The following is a 20,875-nucleotide window of genomic DNA, read 5'->3' as shown; positions in this document are numbered from 1 at the left end:
GGGAGCTCACTAAATCCTTATCTGGGTACACAGTCATTCTCCTCCCTAAGTAAAACATAAGCCAAGCTTTAACAATGCAAAGTGTAGTCTACAGAATATAAGGGTTATGTGTAAATTTTCCATTACAGAACAACTACAACTGGACTCTGAGCTAACACTCGTGAAAGCCATACAGAAAGTCAGGCAGACAGAAACGGTGACGAAACAACAAACAATTCTGCTTAACACAGCTTTAGACAACAAACCAGCAAATATGGATGTCATAAGGACGAATAGTCAGAAAGAAAAAAAAGAAGTTGTGGTAACAGCCAAAAAAGGAAAAAGAAAAGCAGAAACCCCAGCTAGAAAAGAGTGTGGCCGGTGTGGTCGAAGGAACAAACATTCATGGAGAAACCAGCAATTGAAGCGCAATGTAATAAATGTCAGAAAAAAGGACATTTTGCGGTAGTATGGCACACAGTAGAAGCAGCTAGAGTGCGCAAAGTCATGGAAGATCCGGATGAGAATAATAGTAAAGATTGCGTGTTTTTAGGGGAAACAGGTTTAGAAAAATCAGAGCCTTGGTTGGAAAAAGTTAAAGTGAACGGAAAGAAAGTTGACTTTAAGTTAGATATCGCAGATGTTACGTCAATTCCCAAAGAGGTATATAAACCTGAAAGAGATGGGAAGTTACACAAACCAACTAAAACACAGTTAGGTCCAGGAAGTTACCTACTCAAAGTGTGAGGCTGTTTTACAGCACAGCTAGAAGCAAGAGGGCACAGCATATCTCAGGATATCTACCTCGTCTCAGGTCTCATACGACCACTTTTAAGCAGACTAGCCTGTGAAACTTTAGGTCTGGTACAAAGAGTAGACACAGTTGAGGGAGCCGAGACAGATTTCAGAGCAAAATATCCAAGCAATTTCCAGGCCTGATCTACAGGAGTTCTGGAAGAAGGATGGGGAAGGACGACGTCTACTACTACAGCCGGAGACACCGTGCCAGAAATCTCCCAGAACTGACATCGGGACAAAAAGTGTGGATTACTACCGACAGAACAGATGGAGCAGTCGTTGCACCTGCAGATACTCCAAGATCCTACTGGTCGAGACAGATAATGGGATTTTGAGAAGAAACAGGAGCCATCTTCAGCCTACAGAGACAGTTACCAGGTCTGGTCGAGTGACCAGACCACCAGACAGAATGGACTTATGATATTGCTGATAAAGGAGAAGGTTTTGTTGGAAATACTATGTTATCATTTCCATTTTTTTGAGAGGCCTACAGCTATACGTGACCAATGAGTTGTGCAACCATCCACCTTATCTCACTAAACCAGCCAGTTTGAGACTAAATAATGGCCTTTGTGTAACTTCTGTGTTGTGTGAAAACCTGTTTCCCTGTCCAGTTAAGACAGGATCCACCCATACTGGTTTTTCATTATGTGTATGTGCTTGTGGTTTCGGGGTGGCAACACCCATTGTATGCTGTGCAAACAAAAGATTGCTGCAGAGGAGAAGTCCTTCGGAGTTGAGTAGAGTCATGTCACGTAACCGGACTTGTCTCTGAGAGCTCTTTCCCCTTTGCAAAGTGCTTAGAGAAGAATCTTGTGTCGTGTCTCTGTTTAATGCCAGAATAAACCTGACAGGTGTTATGACTGTTTAGACAAGTTCTGTTATAGAGAAAAAAAAAAAAAGATGACAAGGGAGATGTGAAGATGTTTTGGGTTCCGGGGTGTATGTGTGTTAAAGTTACAGTTCAAAGAAATAGTAGAGAATATGTTTCAAGCTCAAAGAAAGAGGTGTAGCGGGATGACTACAGTTCCCATGATGCATCCTGCTGGATGCACGGCTTGTATGTGTTGGTGAGGGTGCTGCAGATAATAAAGTAAGTGGCTAGCTAAAGGATACTTTGGCTCCCGGAGTTTTCTTCATACAGACACAATGGTTATTGAAGAAAACCAGGGAGATATGGAACTAATCCAAGTAGAGCCTTGTATATCCGAGACAACCAGTCAAATAAACTCAAAGAGAGACTCTCTGCTTTGGAGTAAAGCGCAATAGTGAGTGAGACGACTACCATTAATAAGTCTTAAAGCACTACGATGGACAGTGTTTAGAGATTGAAGACTTTATGACCAAACATCTCCATCTTTATCTGGTCTGGTCAAGAGACGTTGCTCCAGAGGTCTTGTGGTTTATTCAGATCCAGCTTTACAAACCTAAACTGTGCTGCCATGTTCTTCTTTAAGAGGTTTTCTCTGCAATCCTTCCAAACAAGCCGTACTTGTTCAGTCATTTTCTAATTGGACTGTCATGAACTTTAACATTTAATTTGCTAACTGAGGCCTGGAGAGTCTGAGATGTAGTTCTTGGGTTTTTTACAGTTTTTCTCATTGTTGCATGGTCTGGCCTTGGGGTGAACTTGCTGGGAACTCCACTTATGGGAAGATTGAATGTTTTCAGCTGGTTAGGACAGCATGATGCAGAAACTCAACCAGCTGAGACCTCAACCTACCACCTCCACCCAATCAGTAGGTGCTGGTATGAACAGGTTGTACTGGTTAACTGCAACCAACCACTCCCAGTACGAGATGCCATTAAGATGACTTTGTAAAAGTGGTTTTGTTTTATTGTTGTTTCCAAAACATGAGCTCCTCTTCAAGGGCAGGAAAACAGACAAACTGGTGAGGCTGAAACATCCTTGTTAAGCATATTTTAATTTTGTGTTAGGTCTAACTCTTCAATCCTCACATTTATAAATACATATTCCTAAAAATCATCCAATAAATTCTTATAATAACCAAAAATAACCTGATATTTATAAGCTTTGTTTTCCATGTAGATTACAGATCAAACTGCTACCAGAGCAGGTGGAGGAAGCCTGAAATACAGACTCATACTGCTTCATTTCTTGTAATAAACAAACTCCTCCCTTTCCCTCCAGCTTCAGAGTTCAGCTCTGACAGAGTATTTCCTGGCTCCTCCTTTTTCACAAATCTGACAGTTTAGGGATCGGTGTAATCTCTGTGCTGCAAACAGAGAGCTGACAAGTCAAACTACTGGAGATCAGTGTGTGAAAGTCAAAGAAGAGAAACTTGGGTTCAGCTTCTGTTACTGTAAGAAGAAGTGAATCTGATGAAACGCTGGTTCGTGTCGATCAGTAAAATATAGCAGCGAGGAAATAAGATGAATTCAGAAAAATTCTCTTGTTCCATCTGTCTGGATCTACTGAAGGATCCGGTGACTATTCCCTGTGGACACAGCTACTGTATGAACTGTATTAAAACCCACTGGGATGAAGAGGATCAGAAGGGAATCCACAGCTGTCCTCAGTGCAGGAAAACGTTCACACCGAGGCCTGTCCTGGAGAAAAACATCCTGTTAGCAGAGTTAGTGGAGGAGCTGAAGAAGACTGGACTCCAAGCTGCTCCAGCTGATCACTGCTATGTTGGACCTGAAGATGTGGCCTGTGATGTCTGCACTGGGAGGAAGCTGAAAGCCATCAAGTCCTGTCTGGTCTGTCTGGTTTCTTACTGTGACAAACACCTCCAACATCATTATGACATAGTTCAGTTAAAGAAACACAAGCTGGTGGAGCCCTCCAAGAATCTCCAGCAGCTCATCTGTTCTCGTCATGATGAGGTGATGAAGATTTTCTGTCGTACTGATCAGCAGAGTATCTGTTATCTCTGCTTAATGGATGAACATAAAGGTCATGAAACAGTTCCAGCTGCAGCAGAAAAAGCTGAGAAGCAGAAGAAGCTGGAGGTGAGTCGACAAGAAATCCAGCAGAGAATCCAGGACGGAGAGAAAGATGTGAAGCTGCTTCAACAGGAGGTGGAGGCCATCAATGGCTCCGCTGATAAAGCAGTGGAGGACAGTGAGAAGATCTTCACTGAGCTGATCCGTCTCATCCAGAAAAGAAGCTCTGATGTGAAGCAGCAGATCAGATCCCAGCAGGAAACTGAAGTGAGTCGAGTCAAAGAAGTTCAGGAGAAGCTGGAGCAGGAGATCATGGAGCTGAAGAGGAAAGACGGCGAGCTGGAGCAGCTCTCACACACAGAGGATCACAACCAGTTTCTACACAACTACCCCTCACTGTCAGCACTCAGTGAGTCTACACACTCATCCAGCATCAATATTCGTCCTCTCAGATACTTTGAGGATGTGACAGCAGCTGTGTCAGAGACCAGAGATAAACTACAGGACATCCTGACAGAGAAATGGACAAACGTCTCACTGGCAGCCACTGAAGTGGACGTTTTACTGTCTGAACCAGAACCAGAACCAGAACCAAAGAGCAGAGATGACTTCCTAAAATATTCAACAGAAATTACACTGGATCCAAACACAGCAAACACACATCTGTTATTATCTGAGGGAAACAGAAAAGTAACAACAATGAATCAAAAACAGTCTTATTCTAGTCATCCAGACAGATTCACTTTTTGGCATCAGGCCCTGAGCAGAGAGAGTCTGACTGGACGTTGTTACTGGGAGGTGGAGTGGAGAGGAAAGTTTGTCTATGTAGCAGTCGCCTACAAGAACATCAGCAGAGCAGGATATTCAGATGAATGTGTTTTTGGATGGAACAACAAATCTTGGTCATTACGTTGTGAAACAGACAGTTACACATTTTGGCACAACAAAGTCCCAACTCCAGTCTCAGGTCCTCCTTCCTCCAGAATAGGAGTGTATCTGGACCACAGAGCAGGTATTCTGTCTTTCTACAGCGTCTCTGAAACCATGACTCTCCTTCACAGAGTCCAGACCACATTCACTCAGCCGCTCTATGCTGGACTCTGGATAGGATTAAAAAACACTGCTGAGTTCATTAAATAGAGAAACTACTGCAGCTTCAGGCAGGTTGTGTTTAGTCATGATGGATTTTCCTCTGTTTTCTTTCATTTTCTTCAAAGAGCCGTAACATCTTAAATATTGTAAAGTTTATTAAATGCCTGAAACCCAAAAGTGTTTTCTAAAAACTCTTTTAATGAACTTCATGTCAAACCCAAAAGTTTAAAACAAAGAGTTAAAATAAAGAACTGGCCTCACTGCTCCAGTAACTTTGGGGTGGACTGAATGTTAAGATAAAATACATCTTCCTTCATTAAAATGTCAAAGAATTACATCAGTTTAATCAATTAATAGAACTTTACATGTTCAATTACGAATATTTGATCAGTCTTGTTGTAGTTTTTTATTTTTTATGGATTTCATTGATTATTGAATAAAATGCTGCAGTGATTAGTTTGTTAAATGATCAGAGTTTTAACTGTTTTCTGTACTTTCAGACGTTTTTAAAGTTGCTCAACTATGAAGATTATTTGGTTTTTCATATTTAATCTGTCATTGAAATTTTTTCCTGTGTGAAATATTCTAATAAAAATTATTATTCTAATTCTAATGATCATTTTGGGAATAATTTCTACAGTTTAACGTTGAAAATTATAAAAAAAAAAAAGAAAAATTGTTTTCTGCAGCTGCTGTAAAGGACACATCTGCTGGATTGGGATTAAAATGTGTTTTAAAAGAAACAAACTAAAAGCAGCCAAAAAAGACTGCTACTAAAATATTTTCATCCTCACAAAAACATCACAGCTGCAGAAACTGCCTCTCATGTTCAGGACATTTATCCTCTAAATGTAGGGCTTGAAAACAGTCAAAGTTTATAAATAAGCAGGATAAAGTGTTTTTTCCTTCATTAAAATGAAAAAGAATTACATCAGTTTAATCAATTAATAGAACTTTACATGTTCAGTTATGAATATTTAATCAATCTTGTTGTAGTTTTTTTTTATTTTTGTGGATTTAATTGATTATTTTTGGCTAAATAAAATGTTGTAGTGATTAATTTGTTAAATGATCAGAGTTTGAACTGTTTTCTGTTTTTCAGACTTTTTTAAAGCTGCTCAACTACAAAGATTTGTTCTTTTTTCTGTGTGAAATATTCCAATAAAATCTAATATTTTAATTCTAATGATGATGATGGACATAATTTCAACATTTTACCAGTGAAAATTAAAAAAAAATATTTGTTTTCTGCAGCTGCTGTAAAGGACTCACATCTGCTGGGTTGGGATTTAAAACTGTTTTAAAAAGGAACAAACTTAAAGCTGTTAGAATAATGCAGCAGCAAATATTCACACATGGATGGTTGTACAAACTTTATTTGCACACAGTGAACAAATCCTTTAATAAACAAAGATCCATCGGAGCTGCTGCTCCAGGATTCTTCCTTCTCCTCCAGGACCTCAGCACACCTCTGCAGGTAAAGACAGAGTGATTACCGGTGTTTGTCCACCACCACGTATGATTGAAATAAGTCTCAGTTTTTGTATTAAAACATTAAAGTGTCTTAATATACAGCTAAATATCTATTTGCTTAACATTAGAATGAACTTATTTAATGACGGAAACTCAAAATAATGATCTGTTATTTACTGTCTGTCAGCTGTAGAACCATCAGATGAATCCTAGATGGCAGTAAAATACAATGTAGTACGTAATGAGTTTCAAAACCTGCAATGTTTAGTGTGTCATCGTTTAAATTGGATTTTTTTTTAGAGAGACTGAAAAAGGCTGACTATTTTTTTTCCAAGTCTGATGCTGTTTGAAACCAGAAAATTACAAACATCTTTTAAAATCTTAATGGACAATGTTGGTCATATAAAAAGAAAAAATGAGAACTGTACAGAGCTGAAGAAGCCTTTAAGATGGGAGATAAAATGTTTTCAAGATGCCAGAAAAACAAGTCCAATTCTCTTTAATTCAACTCCTGACTTGGATAATTACTCACAAGCAAGGTTATAATAGTTTTGGATTTTTTATTAGGTTTAGTTTTTATTTCGTTTTGACTTTTTATTTTCAAATTTAGTTAGTTTTAATTAGTTTTTAGAGCAAATTTTCTAGTCTTTATTAGTTTTTTATTTATTTTTTTTTCCAAATGCTTAGTTTTAGTTTAGTTTTGTTAGTTTCAGTTTTATGTTTGTTTTTTATAAATTGGGTATAGTGACTATCTTGTCCTATCATTGTAGTCGCTCTGGGTGCAGGGGATCCTGGTCATAACGCGCTTCATTAAAAAAGGAACTTACCAGAAAGGTACGTTTGGGATGTGTTCCCATTTATTGAGTGAATGAATGAGGATCTGAAGTCCAGGATGGCGGTCTACAGCAACAGGATGGATGGATGGCCCCGAGGTTATGACAGGTATTGTTGTAGAAAAATTACCAAGAGTCTGGAACGAGTAAAAGTATATAAGGTTTATTACAGGAGAAATACTGAATACAGAATTACTTGCAAGTAATGAGAGTGGTCGTCCCGACTCGCGTGAAGTCGAGAGAGACTCTGGGGAGGCAAGAGGAAAAACAATAGAAAAAAAGAATCCTCCTTCCTGAAGACCTTGGGTGGACACACAACTCCAAGAGCTGGCGTCAAAACAACCTCACATAGTTGTGTCTCCACCAGAACCAGTCTGACTAAGGGTCTGGGGTAGGACCAGATAAAGGTTATCTTACCCTCATAGTGAACTTTTAACAGAGCATGTATATAAAGAGAATAAACCTTAAAAGAGAATAAAAGCATGATGAGTAAAAATGTACAATGTAAAAAGTGAAATATAGTAACAATAAGTGTAAATACAAGTTATAAATGAATATAGTAAAGGAAGTAATTATAGTTGTGATTATAATATTATATATAGAGCATAATAAGTAAAATTTCTTCCACAGTATGGAGGTATAGTAGAGGCCGCGTGGAAAAGCATTGAGAAGTGGAAAAACGTTAAGGAGCGGAGAAGTGATGGAAGTGGTCAAAACCGTGCGACCTCCCGTCACCCGAGCACCTCATGCACTGTCACCTCCACGCCTATATGCACTTTCATCACCACCTGTGCCATCCCAAACATAAACAAACACCACCACAATAAACCTGAAGCAAACAATAAACAGAAATAATGGGTCCTACAGGGTATTTGTCAGGTGAAAAATTCTAAATAATCAGAATAAGCACTTTATAATAAAAACTTAACAAGATACAATTTTTAAAAACTGTATCAGGAGGAAACATGAACCGCCATCGACAAATCAAACACAACAGTCCATAAGATAGCAGCCTTAAGTAAAAACAATGTGTGCAATGCTGCTTCTGAGATAGTGTGCTAGGTAAAAATCAACATAACAAACATACTAAAGACACACATCAACATAACATGAATCCATTCAAGAGACAGTTCACAGTCCTTGGCAGCCAGGAGTCTAAAGGAGCTCAATCTGACTCATCATTGACAACCTGAAAAACCCAACAAACTCTAGACTAGAAGTTTAATTCGTTCATTGAAACAATAATTAATTACATAAAGAATTGCACTAAAGGTGCAGCAGCTTTAGTACAAATCACTGCAGCTGATCAATAGAACAGAACCTCACATGTTATACTGGACATGATAAAGCAGTGAATATTTTAGACACTGAACGTGCACGTGTTTGGTAGAAAACAGAACCAGCAGATGGTTAAGATACTGATGTATCTGAGCTGGATGATGATGTGCTTTTTGTTTCTTTTCAAGATTAAAAGTTTAGTCTCCCAGAAAGACCAAGAGAAACTCCTCCATGCATTCATCTCCAGTAGACTGGTTTACTGTAATTTAACAGGACTTCCTTAAAAGAGCATTAAACATCTGAAGCTCATACAAAATGCTGCTGCTAGAGTTTTAACCAGAACTAAGAGATCTGAACACATCACACCAGTTTTAAAATCTCTACACTGGTTTCCAGTCAGTCACAGAATAGATTTTAAAACTCTTCTGATCGTTTACAAATCCCAGAATGGTTTAGGCCCAGAATACATCTGTGATATGTTCAGAGAATATAAACCTAGCAGAGCTCTTAGATCCAAAGACTCTGGTCAACTAGTCCAGACCAGAGTCCAGACTAAACATGGAGAAGCAGCATTTAGCTGTTATGCTGCAAACAAGTGGAACAAACTGCCAGTGGAGATTAAACTTTCACCAAAGGTAGATACTTTTAAATTCAGGTTAAAAATATTTCCTTTCTCATGCACCTATGCATGAAATATGCATCCTAACTTTTTAATTAATCTTGCTTTTAATTCTTGCTATGTGTTGCTCTCTGAGATGTAGTTCTTGGGTTTCTTACAGTTTCTCTTATTAATGCATGGTCTGGCCTTGAGGTGAACTTGCTGGGAACTCCACTCTGTCATGGTTGTTGCTCTGCTGGGCCTCCAGTCCCTCATCACGCTCATCTGCTCCACCAGTGGCAATCCTGATTGCTCACTCTCTTCATCTGCTCCCCTCCCTATTTAAGCTCACTCCAGTCCTTGCTTCCCTGCCAGATGGTCAGCATTGTTTTCCTTGTTGATGTCCAGCGTTGACTCTTGTTTTCAGATTCCGGTATTCGACCCTGTTACAGCCCTTGGACCTCTCTTGCCTCAGCCCCTGTTGGACTTTTCCTACCTAGTGCTCTCTTGGATTATGACCTGTTCTGGAATGACCATGGATATACGCCTGCCCTCACTAAGTAGCCTGTTTCTTGCCTCTGTTAATGACCCTTGGCCTCTTAAATCTCGGCTCCTTTGGATTGTGGACCCCCCTGATTGTTTCTGGAGTCTTTTTAGGATCCTATGCCCTGCTTCACCTGAGGAACTCCCCGCCACTTCCTACCGGACTGCATCCTGCTCATCTCCTCCATTCCCCGGGCTCAGTAAAATACATTGTTTTCAAATCTCAATCACTGAGTGTGTGGCTGAATTTCCGGGTCCTCAGGGAGATGTCATTACAGTACCACCTGGCCATAATGGACCCGTCGCCCACACAGGAGTGGCGTTCCTGCCTCAAGTCATCCATAGCCAATTTGGAGTCCAATATGCAGAACCTAATGTCAATGTTAACAAATCTTTCTACGGCTGCAAGTCCCTCCCGGTCAGAGACTTCTCCGCTCTCCGCGGCCATCCCCGCCAGTACTGTTCAGCCCTCCCAAGAACCACGGTTGATTCCACCTGAGGTCTTCACCGGTGAGCAGTCGCAGTGTCAACCGTTTCTTACTCAATGTGAGATCCAGTTTGAGCTGCAGCCTTCTTCTTTTCCCTCCGATCGGGCTAAGGTGGCTTATGTGGTGTCATTGCTGTCCGGGAGAGCTAAGCTATGGGGCACCTCTGAATGGCAAAAAGACTATCCTCTCTGTTACTCATACAGGGATTTTTCTAAAGCCCTCATCAGAGTTTTTGATCCGGTTTTGCCAGAGAGAGAGGCGGCGCGTGGATTGTTAACCCTGCGACAAGGCAAGAGGCGGATCACGGACTATATAATTGATTTTCATGTCTTGTCTACAGATAGTTTCTGGAATGATGCAGCGCTCTGCGACACTTTCTACCAGGGTCTCGATGAGGAGATAAAAGACGAATTGGCTACACGGGATGAGCCCAAGAGTCTGGCCGAGTTAGAGATCCTGTCCACATGCATCGATCTCCAACTGCAGGAACGGCAGGAGGAACGTAAGCGCTTTCATCTGGGCTGCCATTTAGAGACCGGGGGGTAAGCAATCTCATGATCGACGTGTTTCCAGCTCCCCCATCCCTATGGAAACGGAGGAACCCATGTCGCTCGGGCGGACACAGCTGCCTCCCCAGGAGAAGGAAAGGAGGTTTAAGGAGGGATTGTGTCTCTACTGTGGAGGGCGCGGTCACAAAGTTCTCCGCTGTCCTTTAAAAGACCAGACTCAGTGGAAGAAGTGAGGCACCTACTGAGTCAAATCACCAGAGACCTCAGAAATGTGTTCTGTACCTGCTCAATTGATAATAAAAGGATGGGAAAGGGTAGTTTCCGTATTCATTGACTCAGGTGCAGATACAGAATTCTTAGATTTTGGATTAGCCCAAGCCCTTAATATCTTGACTCGAGCCACCTCTAGGACTGTTAAGGTTTGGGCTCTGGATGGACATGTTTTGCATAAAATAACCCAAGAAACTATTCCAGTGGAATTGGTCATAGAGGGTAATCATCGTGAGCTGGTTTCCTTCTTACTTATTAATTCACCTGAGGTACTGATCATTCTGGGTGCATCTTGGTTGAAAAATCACAATCCCCACATTGACTGGAACATGATGGAGTTAATGGGCTGGTCTCCCGACTGTTCGTCCACCTGCCTAAGACCCCAGGTCAGGTCCAGAGGTGTACCTCAGCCTTACTGACGATCTCAGTGCTATCATGATCTCAGGGAGGTATTTAACAAGCATCGTGCTACCTCTCTTCCACCACATCGATCCTATGATTGCTCAATCGAGCTGTTGCCTGGAACTTTTCCCCCTAGAGGTTGTTAGTATTCCCTGTCCAGTCCTGAGCATCAAGTCATGAACGCTTATATTAACGACTCCCTTAAGGCCGGCATTATTCAGCAGTCTTCTTCTTCAGCTGGTGCGGGCTTCTTTTTTGTTGAGAAGCAGGATGGGTCGCTTCGACCATGCATTTATTATAGGGGGCTCAATGACATCACTGTAAAGAATCGTTACCCACTTTCCCTCATGAACACTGCTTTTGATCAAATCCAGGGTGCCACCATATTTAGCAAATTAGATCTGCGTAATGCCTACCACCTAGTCCGTATTAAGGAGGGCCACAAGTGGAAAACAGTGTTTAATACGCCTACAGGGCATTACGAATATCTGGTCATGCCGTTTGGACTATCTAATGCACCCGCTGTCTTCCAGTCACTGGTGAATGATGTACTAAGAGACATGGTTGGTCAGTATGTCTTCGTCTACCTGGATGACATACTGATTTTTTCCAAAGATTTAACCACCCATAAGGAACACGTTCGTGCTGTGCTTCTCCGTTTATTGCAAAACAATCTCTATGTCAAGGCCAAAAAGTGCAAATTTCACAAGACTTCAACTTCCTTCCAGAGTTTCGTTATCACCCCTGATGGCATGTCCATGGATCCTGGTAAGGTCCAAGCCGTAAAGGACTGGCCAGTTCCCCAAAGCCGCAAACAGCTCCAGGGGTTCTTGGGCTTCGCCAATTTCTACCGTCAATTTATCAGATCTTTCAGTTCTATCTCATCACCCTTACGTGCTCTTACATCTACCAAGTGCAGATTTTTCTGGTCGGATCAGTCTGATAAGGCCTTCAAACAGTTAAAACAGTTGTTCACCTCTGCAACTGTGCTTTGTTCCCCAGACCCATCACTTCAGTTCATTGTGGAGGTTGACACCTCCAACTCCGGAGTGGGGGCGGTCCTGAGTCAAAGGTATGCAGACAATAAGACTCATCCTTGTGCTTATTTTTCCAGGAGCTTGTCTGCTGCTGAACGAAATTATGACGTGGGCAATCAGGAACTGCTGGCGGTAAAACTGGCGCTGGAGGAATGGAGACACTGACTGGAGGGGGCCAAGGAACCCTTTATAGTATGGACAGATCACAAGAACTTGGAGCACCTAAAAAAGGCAAAAAGACTTAATCTCAGACAAGCCCGGGGTCCTTGTTTTTTGGCCGATTAAACTTTTCTTTGTCTTACAGACCAGGGAATAAAAATGTAAAGCCTGATGCGCTCTCTCGACTCCACAACTGACCTGAGGCCAAACAGTCTGAGGATCCGACGGACTTCATCCTGCCAGCCTCCGTGCGGTTGGCAGCGACCAGACTAGAGATTGGGCGCAAGCTTATCGACTTCCATCAGCACCACCTGGTGCCCGCTATGTGCCCTGTGGATCGTCTTTTTGTTCCCCCTCACCTGATGTCAGAGGTCATATCTTTCTGTCATTGCTCTCGCCTGTTTTGTCACCCGGGTATGGGAAAGACCCTATCTGTGGTTGGTGGGGTAGCTTGGTCCAGGATGATAAAGACTTTGTCATGGCATGTCTACACAGTTGCCAGTCAGATGGTCACTCAGTCATACTCACCATTGTGGATCGTTTTTCTAAGATAACTCACCTGGTTCCCCTCCCCAAACTGCCCACGTCCACAGAGCTCAGCATCATCTTGTCCCGGGAGGTTTTCCGTCTTCATGGCCTTCCTGTCAATATTGTCTCGGATCGAGGCCCCCAGTTTGTCTCCAGGTTCTGGAAGGAATTCTGCTCCCTCCTGGGCATTCAAGTGGCCCTTTCCTCTGGATTCCACCCACAGATGGATGAACAGACTGAGAGGCTCAACCAGGAGGTGGAGACTAAGCTCCGTATCCTGTGCGAGCAGGACCCCTCTGCTTGGTCTCGAAACGAAGGGAGTTTTCCCTAAATTCCCTTCCCCCCGTGCCACGGGGCTGTCCCCCTTTTATGCTGTTTTTGGTTATCAACCCCTGGTGTTTGGGGTTCAGGAGAGGATGGATGGGGTTCCTTCAGCTTATGCTGCCGCCCACCATTGCCAGCGGGTGTGGCGGCGTGCCCTCCGGGCTCTATTAACCACCTCTGCCGTCTATTCCAGGTCCGCCAACAGGCAACTGATTCTTGTTTCCACCTACCAAGTTGGCCAGGAGGTTTGGCTGTCTACTAAGGATCTCCCATTACGTGTGGAAAACCGTAAGCTGGCACCTCGTTTTCTCAGTCCCTTCCCCATTTCCAAGATTATTAACCCAGTGGCTGTTCGTCTGAGACTTCCCAGGACTCTTAAGATACATCCCACATTCCACGTCTCCCGGATCAAGCCTGTCGCTTCTTCTCCCCTGGCTCCCGCCTCTGCATCCCCTCCTTCTGCCCGGGTCGTTGATGGGGGTCCAGTCTACACTGTCCGGCGCCTCCTCCGCTCCCGGCGCCGTGGCCGTGGGTTGCAGTATCTCGTGGACTGGGAGGGTTACGGGCCTGAGGAGCACTCTTGGATTCCCTCCCATTTCATTCTGGATCATACATTGATCCGAGATTTCCATCGCTCTCATCCTGCCATGCCTGGTGGTCCGTCCGGTGCCGGCCCTTAAGGGGGGGATACTGTCATGGTTGCTGCTCTGCTGGGCCTCCAGTCCCTCATCACGCTCATCTACTTCACCAGTGGCAATCCTGATTGCTCACTCTCTTCACCTGCTCCCCTCCCTACTTAAGCTCACTCCAGTCCTTGCTTCCCTGCCAGATGGTCGGCATTGTTTTCCTTGTTGATGTCCAGCTTTTACTCTTGTTTTCAGATTCCGGTATTCGACCCTGTTACAGCCCTTGGACCTCTCTTGCCTCAGCCCCTGTCAGACTTTTCCTGCCTAGTGCTCTCTTGGATTTTGACCTGTTTTGGAACGACCACGGATATACGCCTGCCCTCTCTAAGTAGTCTGTTTCTTGCCTCTGTTAATGACCCTTGGCCTCTTAAATCTCGGCTCCTTTGGATTGTGGACCCCCCTGATTGTTTCTGGAGTCTTTTCAGGATCCTGTGCCCTGCTTCACCTGAGGAACTCCCCGCTACTTCCTACCGGACTGCATCCTGCTCATCTCCTCCATTCCCCGGGCTCAATAAAATACATTGTTTTCAAATCTCAATCACTGTGAGTGTGTGGCTGAATTTCCGGGTCCTCAGGGAGACGTCATTACACACTCATGGGAAGATTGAATGTTTTCAGCTGGTTAGGACAGCATGATGCAGCAACTCAACCAGCTGAGACCTCAACCATTCATTTCCTGGAATAAACAAATTCCTCCTTTCTCTCCAGCACAAAGTTCAGCTCTGACAGAGTATTTCCTGGTTCCTACTCTTTCACTGATCTGACAGTTTAGGGATCGGGGTAATCTCTGGGCTGCAAACAGAGAGCTGACAAGTCAAACTACTGAAGATCAGTGTGTGAAAGTGAAAGAAGAGAAACTTGGGTTCGGCTTCTGTGACTGTAGGAAGAAGTTAATCTGATGAAACGCTGTTTCGTGTCGATCTGTAAAATATAGCAGCGAAGAAATAAGATGGATTCAGAAAAATTCTCTTGTTCCATCTGTCTGGATCTACTGAAGGATCCGGTGACTATTCCTTGTGGACACAAATACTGTATGAACTGTATTAAAACCCACTGGGATGAAGAGGATCAGAAGGGAAGCTACAGCTGTCCTCAGTGCAGGAAAACGTTCATACCGAGGCCTGTCCTGGAGAAAAACATCATGTTAGCAGAGATAGTGGAGGAGCTGAAGAAGACTGGACTCCAAGCTGCTCCAGCTGATCACTGCTATGCTGGACCTGAAGATGTGGCCTGTGATGTCTGCACTGGGAGGAAGCTGAAAGCCATCAAGTCCTGTCTGGTCTGTCTGGTTTCTTACTGTGAGAAACACCTCCAACCTCATTATGAGTCTTCTACTTTTAAAAAACATAAACTAGTTGAGGCTTCCACTAAACTCCAGCAGCTCATCTGTGCTCGTCATGATGAGGTGATGAAGATTTTCTGTCGTACTGATCAGCAGAGTATCTGTTATCTCTGCTTAATGGATGAACATAAATGTCATGAAACAGTTCCAGTTGCAGCAGAAAGAGCTGAGAAGCAGAAGGAGCTGGAGGTGAGTCGAAAACAAATCCAGCAGAGAATCCAGGACGGAGAGAAAGATGTGAAGCTGCTTCAACAGGAGGTGGAGGCCATCAATGGCTCCGCTGATAAAGCAGTGGAGGACAATGAGAAGATCTTCACTGAGCTGATCCGTCTCATCCAGAAAAGAAGCTCTGATGTGAAGCAGCAGATCAGGTCCCAGCAGGAAACTGAAGTGAGTCGAGTCAAAGAGCTTCAGGAGAAGCTGGAGCAGGAGATCACTGAGCTGAAGAGGAAAGACGGCGAGCTGGAGCAGCTCTCACACACAGAGGATCACAACCAGTTTCTACACAACTACCCCTCACTGTCAGCACTCAGTGAGTCTACACACTCATCCAGCATCAATATTCGTCCTCTCAGATACTTTGAGGATGTGACAGCAGCTGTGTCAGAGACCAGAGATAAACTACAGGACATCCTGACAGAGAAATGGACAAACATCTCACTGGCAGTCACTGATGTGGATGTTTTACTGTCTGAACCAGAACCAAAGAGCAGAGATGACTTCCTAAAATATTCAACAGAAATCACACTGGATCCAAACACAGCACATCCATGCTTGTCATTATCTCAGGGAAAAAGAAAAGTAACAGCAATGAATCAACAACAGTTTTCTTCTAGTCATCCAGATAGATTCACTCATTGGCTTCAGGTTCTGAGCAGACAGAGTCTGACTGGATGTTGTTACTGGGAGGTGGAGTGGAGAGGACGAGGAGTTTGTGTAGCAGTCGCCTACAAGAACATCAGCAGAGCAGGATATTCAGATGAATGTGGTTTTGGATGGAACAACAAATCTTGGTCATTATGTTGTAAAACAAACATTTACACATTTTGGTACAACAAAGTCCAAAGTCCAGTCTCAGGTCCTCCTTCCTCCAGAATAGGAGTGTATCTGGACCACAGAGCAGGTATTCTGTCTTTCTACAGCGTCTCTGAAACCATGACTCTCCTCCACAGAGTCCAGACCACATTCACTCAGCCGCTCTATGCTGGACTCCTTTTAGGATTAGAAACCACTGCTGAGTTCATTAAAGAAAGAAACTGCTGCAGCTTCAGGCATGTTGTGTTTAGACATGATGGATTTTCTGTTTTCTTTAATGTTCTTCAAAGAGCCGTAACATTTTAAATATTGTAAAGTTTATTAAATGCCTAAAACCCAAAAGTGTTTTCTAAAAACTCTTTTAATGAACTTCATGTCAGACCCAAAAGTTTAAAACAAAGATTTAAAATAAAGAACTGGCCTCACTGCTCCAGTAACTTTGGGGTGGACTGAATGTTAAGATAAAATACATCTTCCTTCATTAAAATGTCAAAGAATTACATCAGTTTTATCAATTAATAGAACTTTACATGTTCAGTTATGAATATTTGATCAAATTTTTTTTAAATTTAATTAATAATCATTGGCTAAATAAAATGCTACAGTGATGAGTTTGTTAAATGATCAGTTTGAACTGTTTTCTGTTCTTTGAGACATTTTTAAAGCTGCTCAACTATAAAGATTTATTTTTTTCTGTCATTAAACTGAAACTAATTTTTTTCCGTTAAATATTCTAATAAAATTTATTATTTTAATTCTAGCAATCATGATGTAAATAATTTCTGTATTTTACCAGTGAAAATACAAAAAATAAGTAAAAAATAATTTGTTTTCTGCAGCTGCTGTAAAGGACACATCTGCTGGATTGGGATTAAAATGTGTTTTAAAAAGGAACAAACTTAAAGCTGTTAGAATAATAAAGCAGCAAATATTCACACATGTGGATGGTTGTACAAACTTTATTTGCACACAGTGAATAAATCCTTTAATAAACAAAGATCCATCGGAGCTGCTGCTCCAGGATTCTTCCTTCTCCTCCAGGACCTCAGCACACCTCTGCAGGTAAAGACAGAGTGATTACCGGTGTTTGTCCACCACCACGTATGATTGAAATAAGTCTCAGTTTTTGTATTAAAACATGAAAGTGTCTTAATATACATCTAATTATCTGCTACTAAAATATTTTTTGTCCTCACAAAAACACAACAGCTGCAGAAACTGCCTCTCATGTTCAGGACGTTTATCCTCTAAATGTAGGGTTTGAAAACAGTCAAACTTTATAAATAAGCAGGATAAAGTGTTTTTCACATGACCTAATGTTCAGATCCAGCTCCATGAAGATGTTTATCTGAACCTGACAGGTCGGTGCAGAGCCCAACTCACCTGATCTAGAATGGGATGAACTAAAACACCCAGTTCACTAAAAATTCACTGTTCTTCTATAATGTGCTTCAAATTAGATTTAATTACACACAATATTTATCTCCATAGATCAGGATACACTTCTGGATTTTAAAGAACACAGTGATAACGTGTTGAGAGAAGAAGAAGATGAATGGATATAATAACATGAACATTATTTATGATGTAGGGATGGGCGATGTGGTCTATACCTGATAAACCAATATTTACTGGCTTCATCCTGATGCACGATATATATCTTAATGTTTATAAATCTCCTCTAAAACACTTTGTAAATAATAAATTCAGCCAGTAGTATTTTAGAAAACTTTGCAAAATTTGACGTCATTGTGATTTTTCACTTTTAATAAACTTTTTAATCTGAACCATGGACCTGCTCTCATAAACTTAATGAAAACCAGTGTTTCTCCGACCATCAACATTAACCCCCACCACCCCAAGAAGATCAAGTTTATTTTATTTTCTAAAATTACTCAATTAATATATTTTCAATTCAATTATTTTATTTTAAAATATTTTCTTATTATTTATGTTAAGATCTATTTTGTACCAGACCACAGCAGAAGTAATCTAAGGTTCCCTTTCCTCTAGAACAGGTTTATATTTTGTTCTTTTATTATAAAAATTAAACAGCCTGATCTTTTTTAACTTATTCTCATGATAACATGTAATTATGTCGTGTCATGTCTCTGCGTGCCGCGTGCACACAGGTGAGCTACATTCCCATCAGCAGCATCTGCAGTGATGTGGATTCTGCATCGGTCTGTGTGGTGAAAAAGGAAATGAAATGAAAGAAAAAGGTCTGTTTTACCAGTAGATCTACATTCCTAACCTCATCCACTGGTCACAAGCTGTGATAGGTACTGGCAAAAAGAACGAGATCACAAACACAAGAGGGCAAAATGAGTTTCCTCTGCAGGGTTCCCAGAGACAGGGTGAGACGGTAGGTCATCCAGGAGGGCCTAAGAGTAGGGTCACTGCTTCTCTGCATCAAGAAGAGCCAGATGAGGTGGCTCAGGTATCTGGTTAATATGCCTCCTTGACACTTGCCTGGTGAGGTGTTCCAGACACGTTCCACAAGGAGAAGGCCGGGGGAAGGCCCAAGACAATTTGGGGGGACTACATCTCACGGCTGGTCTGGGAGCACCTCAGGATCCACCCAGATGTGTTGAAAGAAAGGGCTGGGGAGAGGGAAATCTGGGCTTTCATGCTCAAACAACTGTCTCCTCGACCCAACCCTCAGTTAGTGGCAAGAAAATGGATGGACGGATGGAAGGAAGGAAGGAAGGAAGGAAGGAAGGAAGGAAACCTTCTTAGCTAAAGGTCCAGCATGGTCACATGGTCAAGAGTGGCAGACCTCAGGAAATACTGGTCTTCCCAAGAGAGATAGTGACAACTAGCCGACTATCTGGCTAGACATCGTCATGTGGTCTGTTGTGGAGAAGAAGGTGCTGCTCATAGAGGCTCTATGATAGAGCTAATCATCTCTTGGGCCGAGGGTAGGGCAGCAGCTCATGAAAGAAAACCTCTAAAGAAATCTAAGCTGGCAGTGGAGTGCCAAAAGTCTGGCTGGAAAACCAGGGTTTACCCTGTGGAGGTCAGTTGCCGGGGTCCAGTGGCTGCAAGGTGTGGGCATGGCAGGTTGAAGCTTGAGGAAAGCCACAAAGGCGCTGGGAGAGGAAGCAGAGAAAGGAAGCTATTGATGCTTGCTATGGAGAGGCGATATCAGCACTACCCACTGAAGGCAGCTGCAGGTGGTGGCCATGAGATGTCTCCAGTGTGTTACTGGTCCCCCTGCCAGGAGATGCAGGCTACTGGTTTTAGGGGTGAAACATCCACGAATCGTTGTTTGCACCTGATAACCCTGCAGCTAATGGCACTGATGGAGATGCAGGAACCACCACCTCTACTGTTCACAGAACTGTCTGGAACTCCGTCTGGTTTCCAGGAGAAGATCTCTGAACTTTATGCAAATGCACTGGTATCGTCACTTTTTCCAGGTAAAAAAATAATCTCAGGGATAAGCCATTACCCTGGCAACCAGGAATATGGATGAGAAACGTGATCTCGTATGACCTATCAGACAGAAATGAAGAAAGAAATAAAAGATAATTTTTTCCCAAGTTACATGTTGTTTTTATAGTTGTGTGTACATTTATACATTCGGAGAGAAATGGTCCCACATTTAATAAAATCACACATCTGGAGGGAGCTTGGCATGGAGCCACTGCTCCTCTATACTGAAAGGACTCAGCTGAGGTGGTTTACATAAGTTCATCATTAATGAGTCATTGTACAGAACTTCATAGGCTGTTGGATCCATTTAATTTGGGTCAGGTATGTTGGAGCAGAGACACATTGAAAACCTGCAGGACACTGGCCAAGAGGTTCAGGTTTGCTGATCCCTGAGCTACACATTGATTTCAGTGTCCAGGGTCTGTATATCTGTCACTCTGACCCTCACCAAGCAGACGATGAAGACTATGAATCTAAACACTGACCTTAATAACCAGCTTTAAAAATTAAACATAGAATTTCAAAAGCAATGATTTCTCTAATTACTGAATGAAATTATTATGGGATTAACTATTGTACAGTTTAGTACTGTGTAATACCAATCTCAGTTGTGGAGGCTTTTGTCTGTTTGTCTTCCTGTGGTTGCTGACTGATTTATATTCTTTAAGTTTTTTTTACTCTGGTTTTATCTTTTCATCTTGGAGCCTGAGTCTGTAATAAAGACTGAAATGAATAAAATAAAACTATTTTAGCCAGAATGATCAAAAACTTCAAACATGCTGATTATGAGCAGTTCTGTCATTAATATTATACGATTCTCCATCACAATAACAAATAAAGATGGATACTTAACAATAGAGAAAATCCTATCTGATGTTTTATTAACTTTAAAAATGAAAATAAATTGTTTTTCAAATGTTTTTTTCTAAAATAAATGTGATGAACAACTTAAGTTGTTTTAAAAGTGTATTTGAAATTTATCGTATAGTTTTCTGATATTTATTTCAACATTTTAGTCTTAAATCGGCATATATGGAAAACATTGCTAATGATCATGTTATAAACGCAGTGATACTTAGCTTGGTTAGTTGTTTTCAGACTATTCCTGTAGCTCATTTGTTTAGCAACTAAATAAATAATTAAATATCTACAT

The 20,875-nt window shown here is 42.0% G+C and overlaps 4 protein-coding genes across 5 annotated transcripts in view; 2 read left to right on the top strand and 2 right to left on the bottom strand.

The window, feature by feature from the left end:
- Window positions 1-20,875, bottom strand: part of LOC121639776 — a 565,698-nt gene that overhangs the window by 215,402 nt on the left and 329,421 nt on the right. The window lies entirely within an intron of this gene.
- LOC121639814 overlaps window positions 1-20,875 on the bottom strand; it is an 882,884-nt gene that overhangs the window by 552,828 nt on the left and 309,181 nt on the right. The window lies entirely within an intron of this gene.
- On the top strand, window positions 2,995-5,310 carry LOC121639743 (tripartite motif-containing protein 16-like). Its single transcript, XM_041985208.1, has one exon. It carries the CDS (start codon window positions 3,172-3,174, stop codon window positions 4,825-4,827), a length of 1,656 nt encoding a protein of 551 aa, XP_041841142.1. The 5' UTR covers window positions 2,995-3,171; the 3' UTR covers window positions 4,828-5,310.
- On the top strand, window positions 8,790-17,636 carry LOC121640252 (tripartite motif-containing protein 16-like). The gene is made up of 3 exons (XM_041985953.1): window positions 8,790-8,794; window positions 14,842-16,520; window positions 17,609-17,636. The coding sequence occupies exons 2-3, from the start codon at window positions 14,857-14,859 to the stop codon at window positions 17,634-17,636; spliced, it is 1,692 nt and encodes a 563-aa protein (XP_041841887.1). The 5' UTR covers window positions 8,790-8,794; window positions 14,842-14,856.

This window comes from Melanotaenia boesemani, chromosome 5 (assembly GCF_017639745.1).
Source record: "Melanotaenia boesemani isolate fMelBoe1 chromosome 5, fMelBoe1.pri, whole genome shotgun sequence".
Taxonomy (NCBI): Eukaryota; Metazoa; Chordata; class Actinopteri; order Atheriniformes; family Melanotaeniidae; genus Melanotaenia; species Melanotaenia boesemani.
The sequence above is the reverse complement of the archived record's forward strand: the minus strand, read 5'-3'. Positions and strand labels throughout refer to the sequence as shown.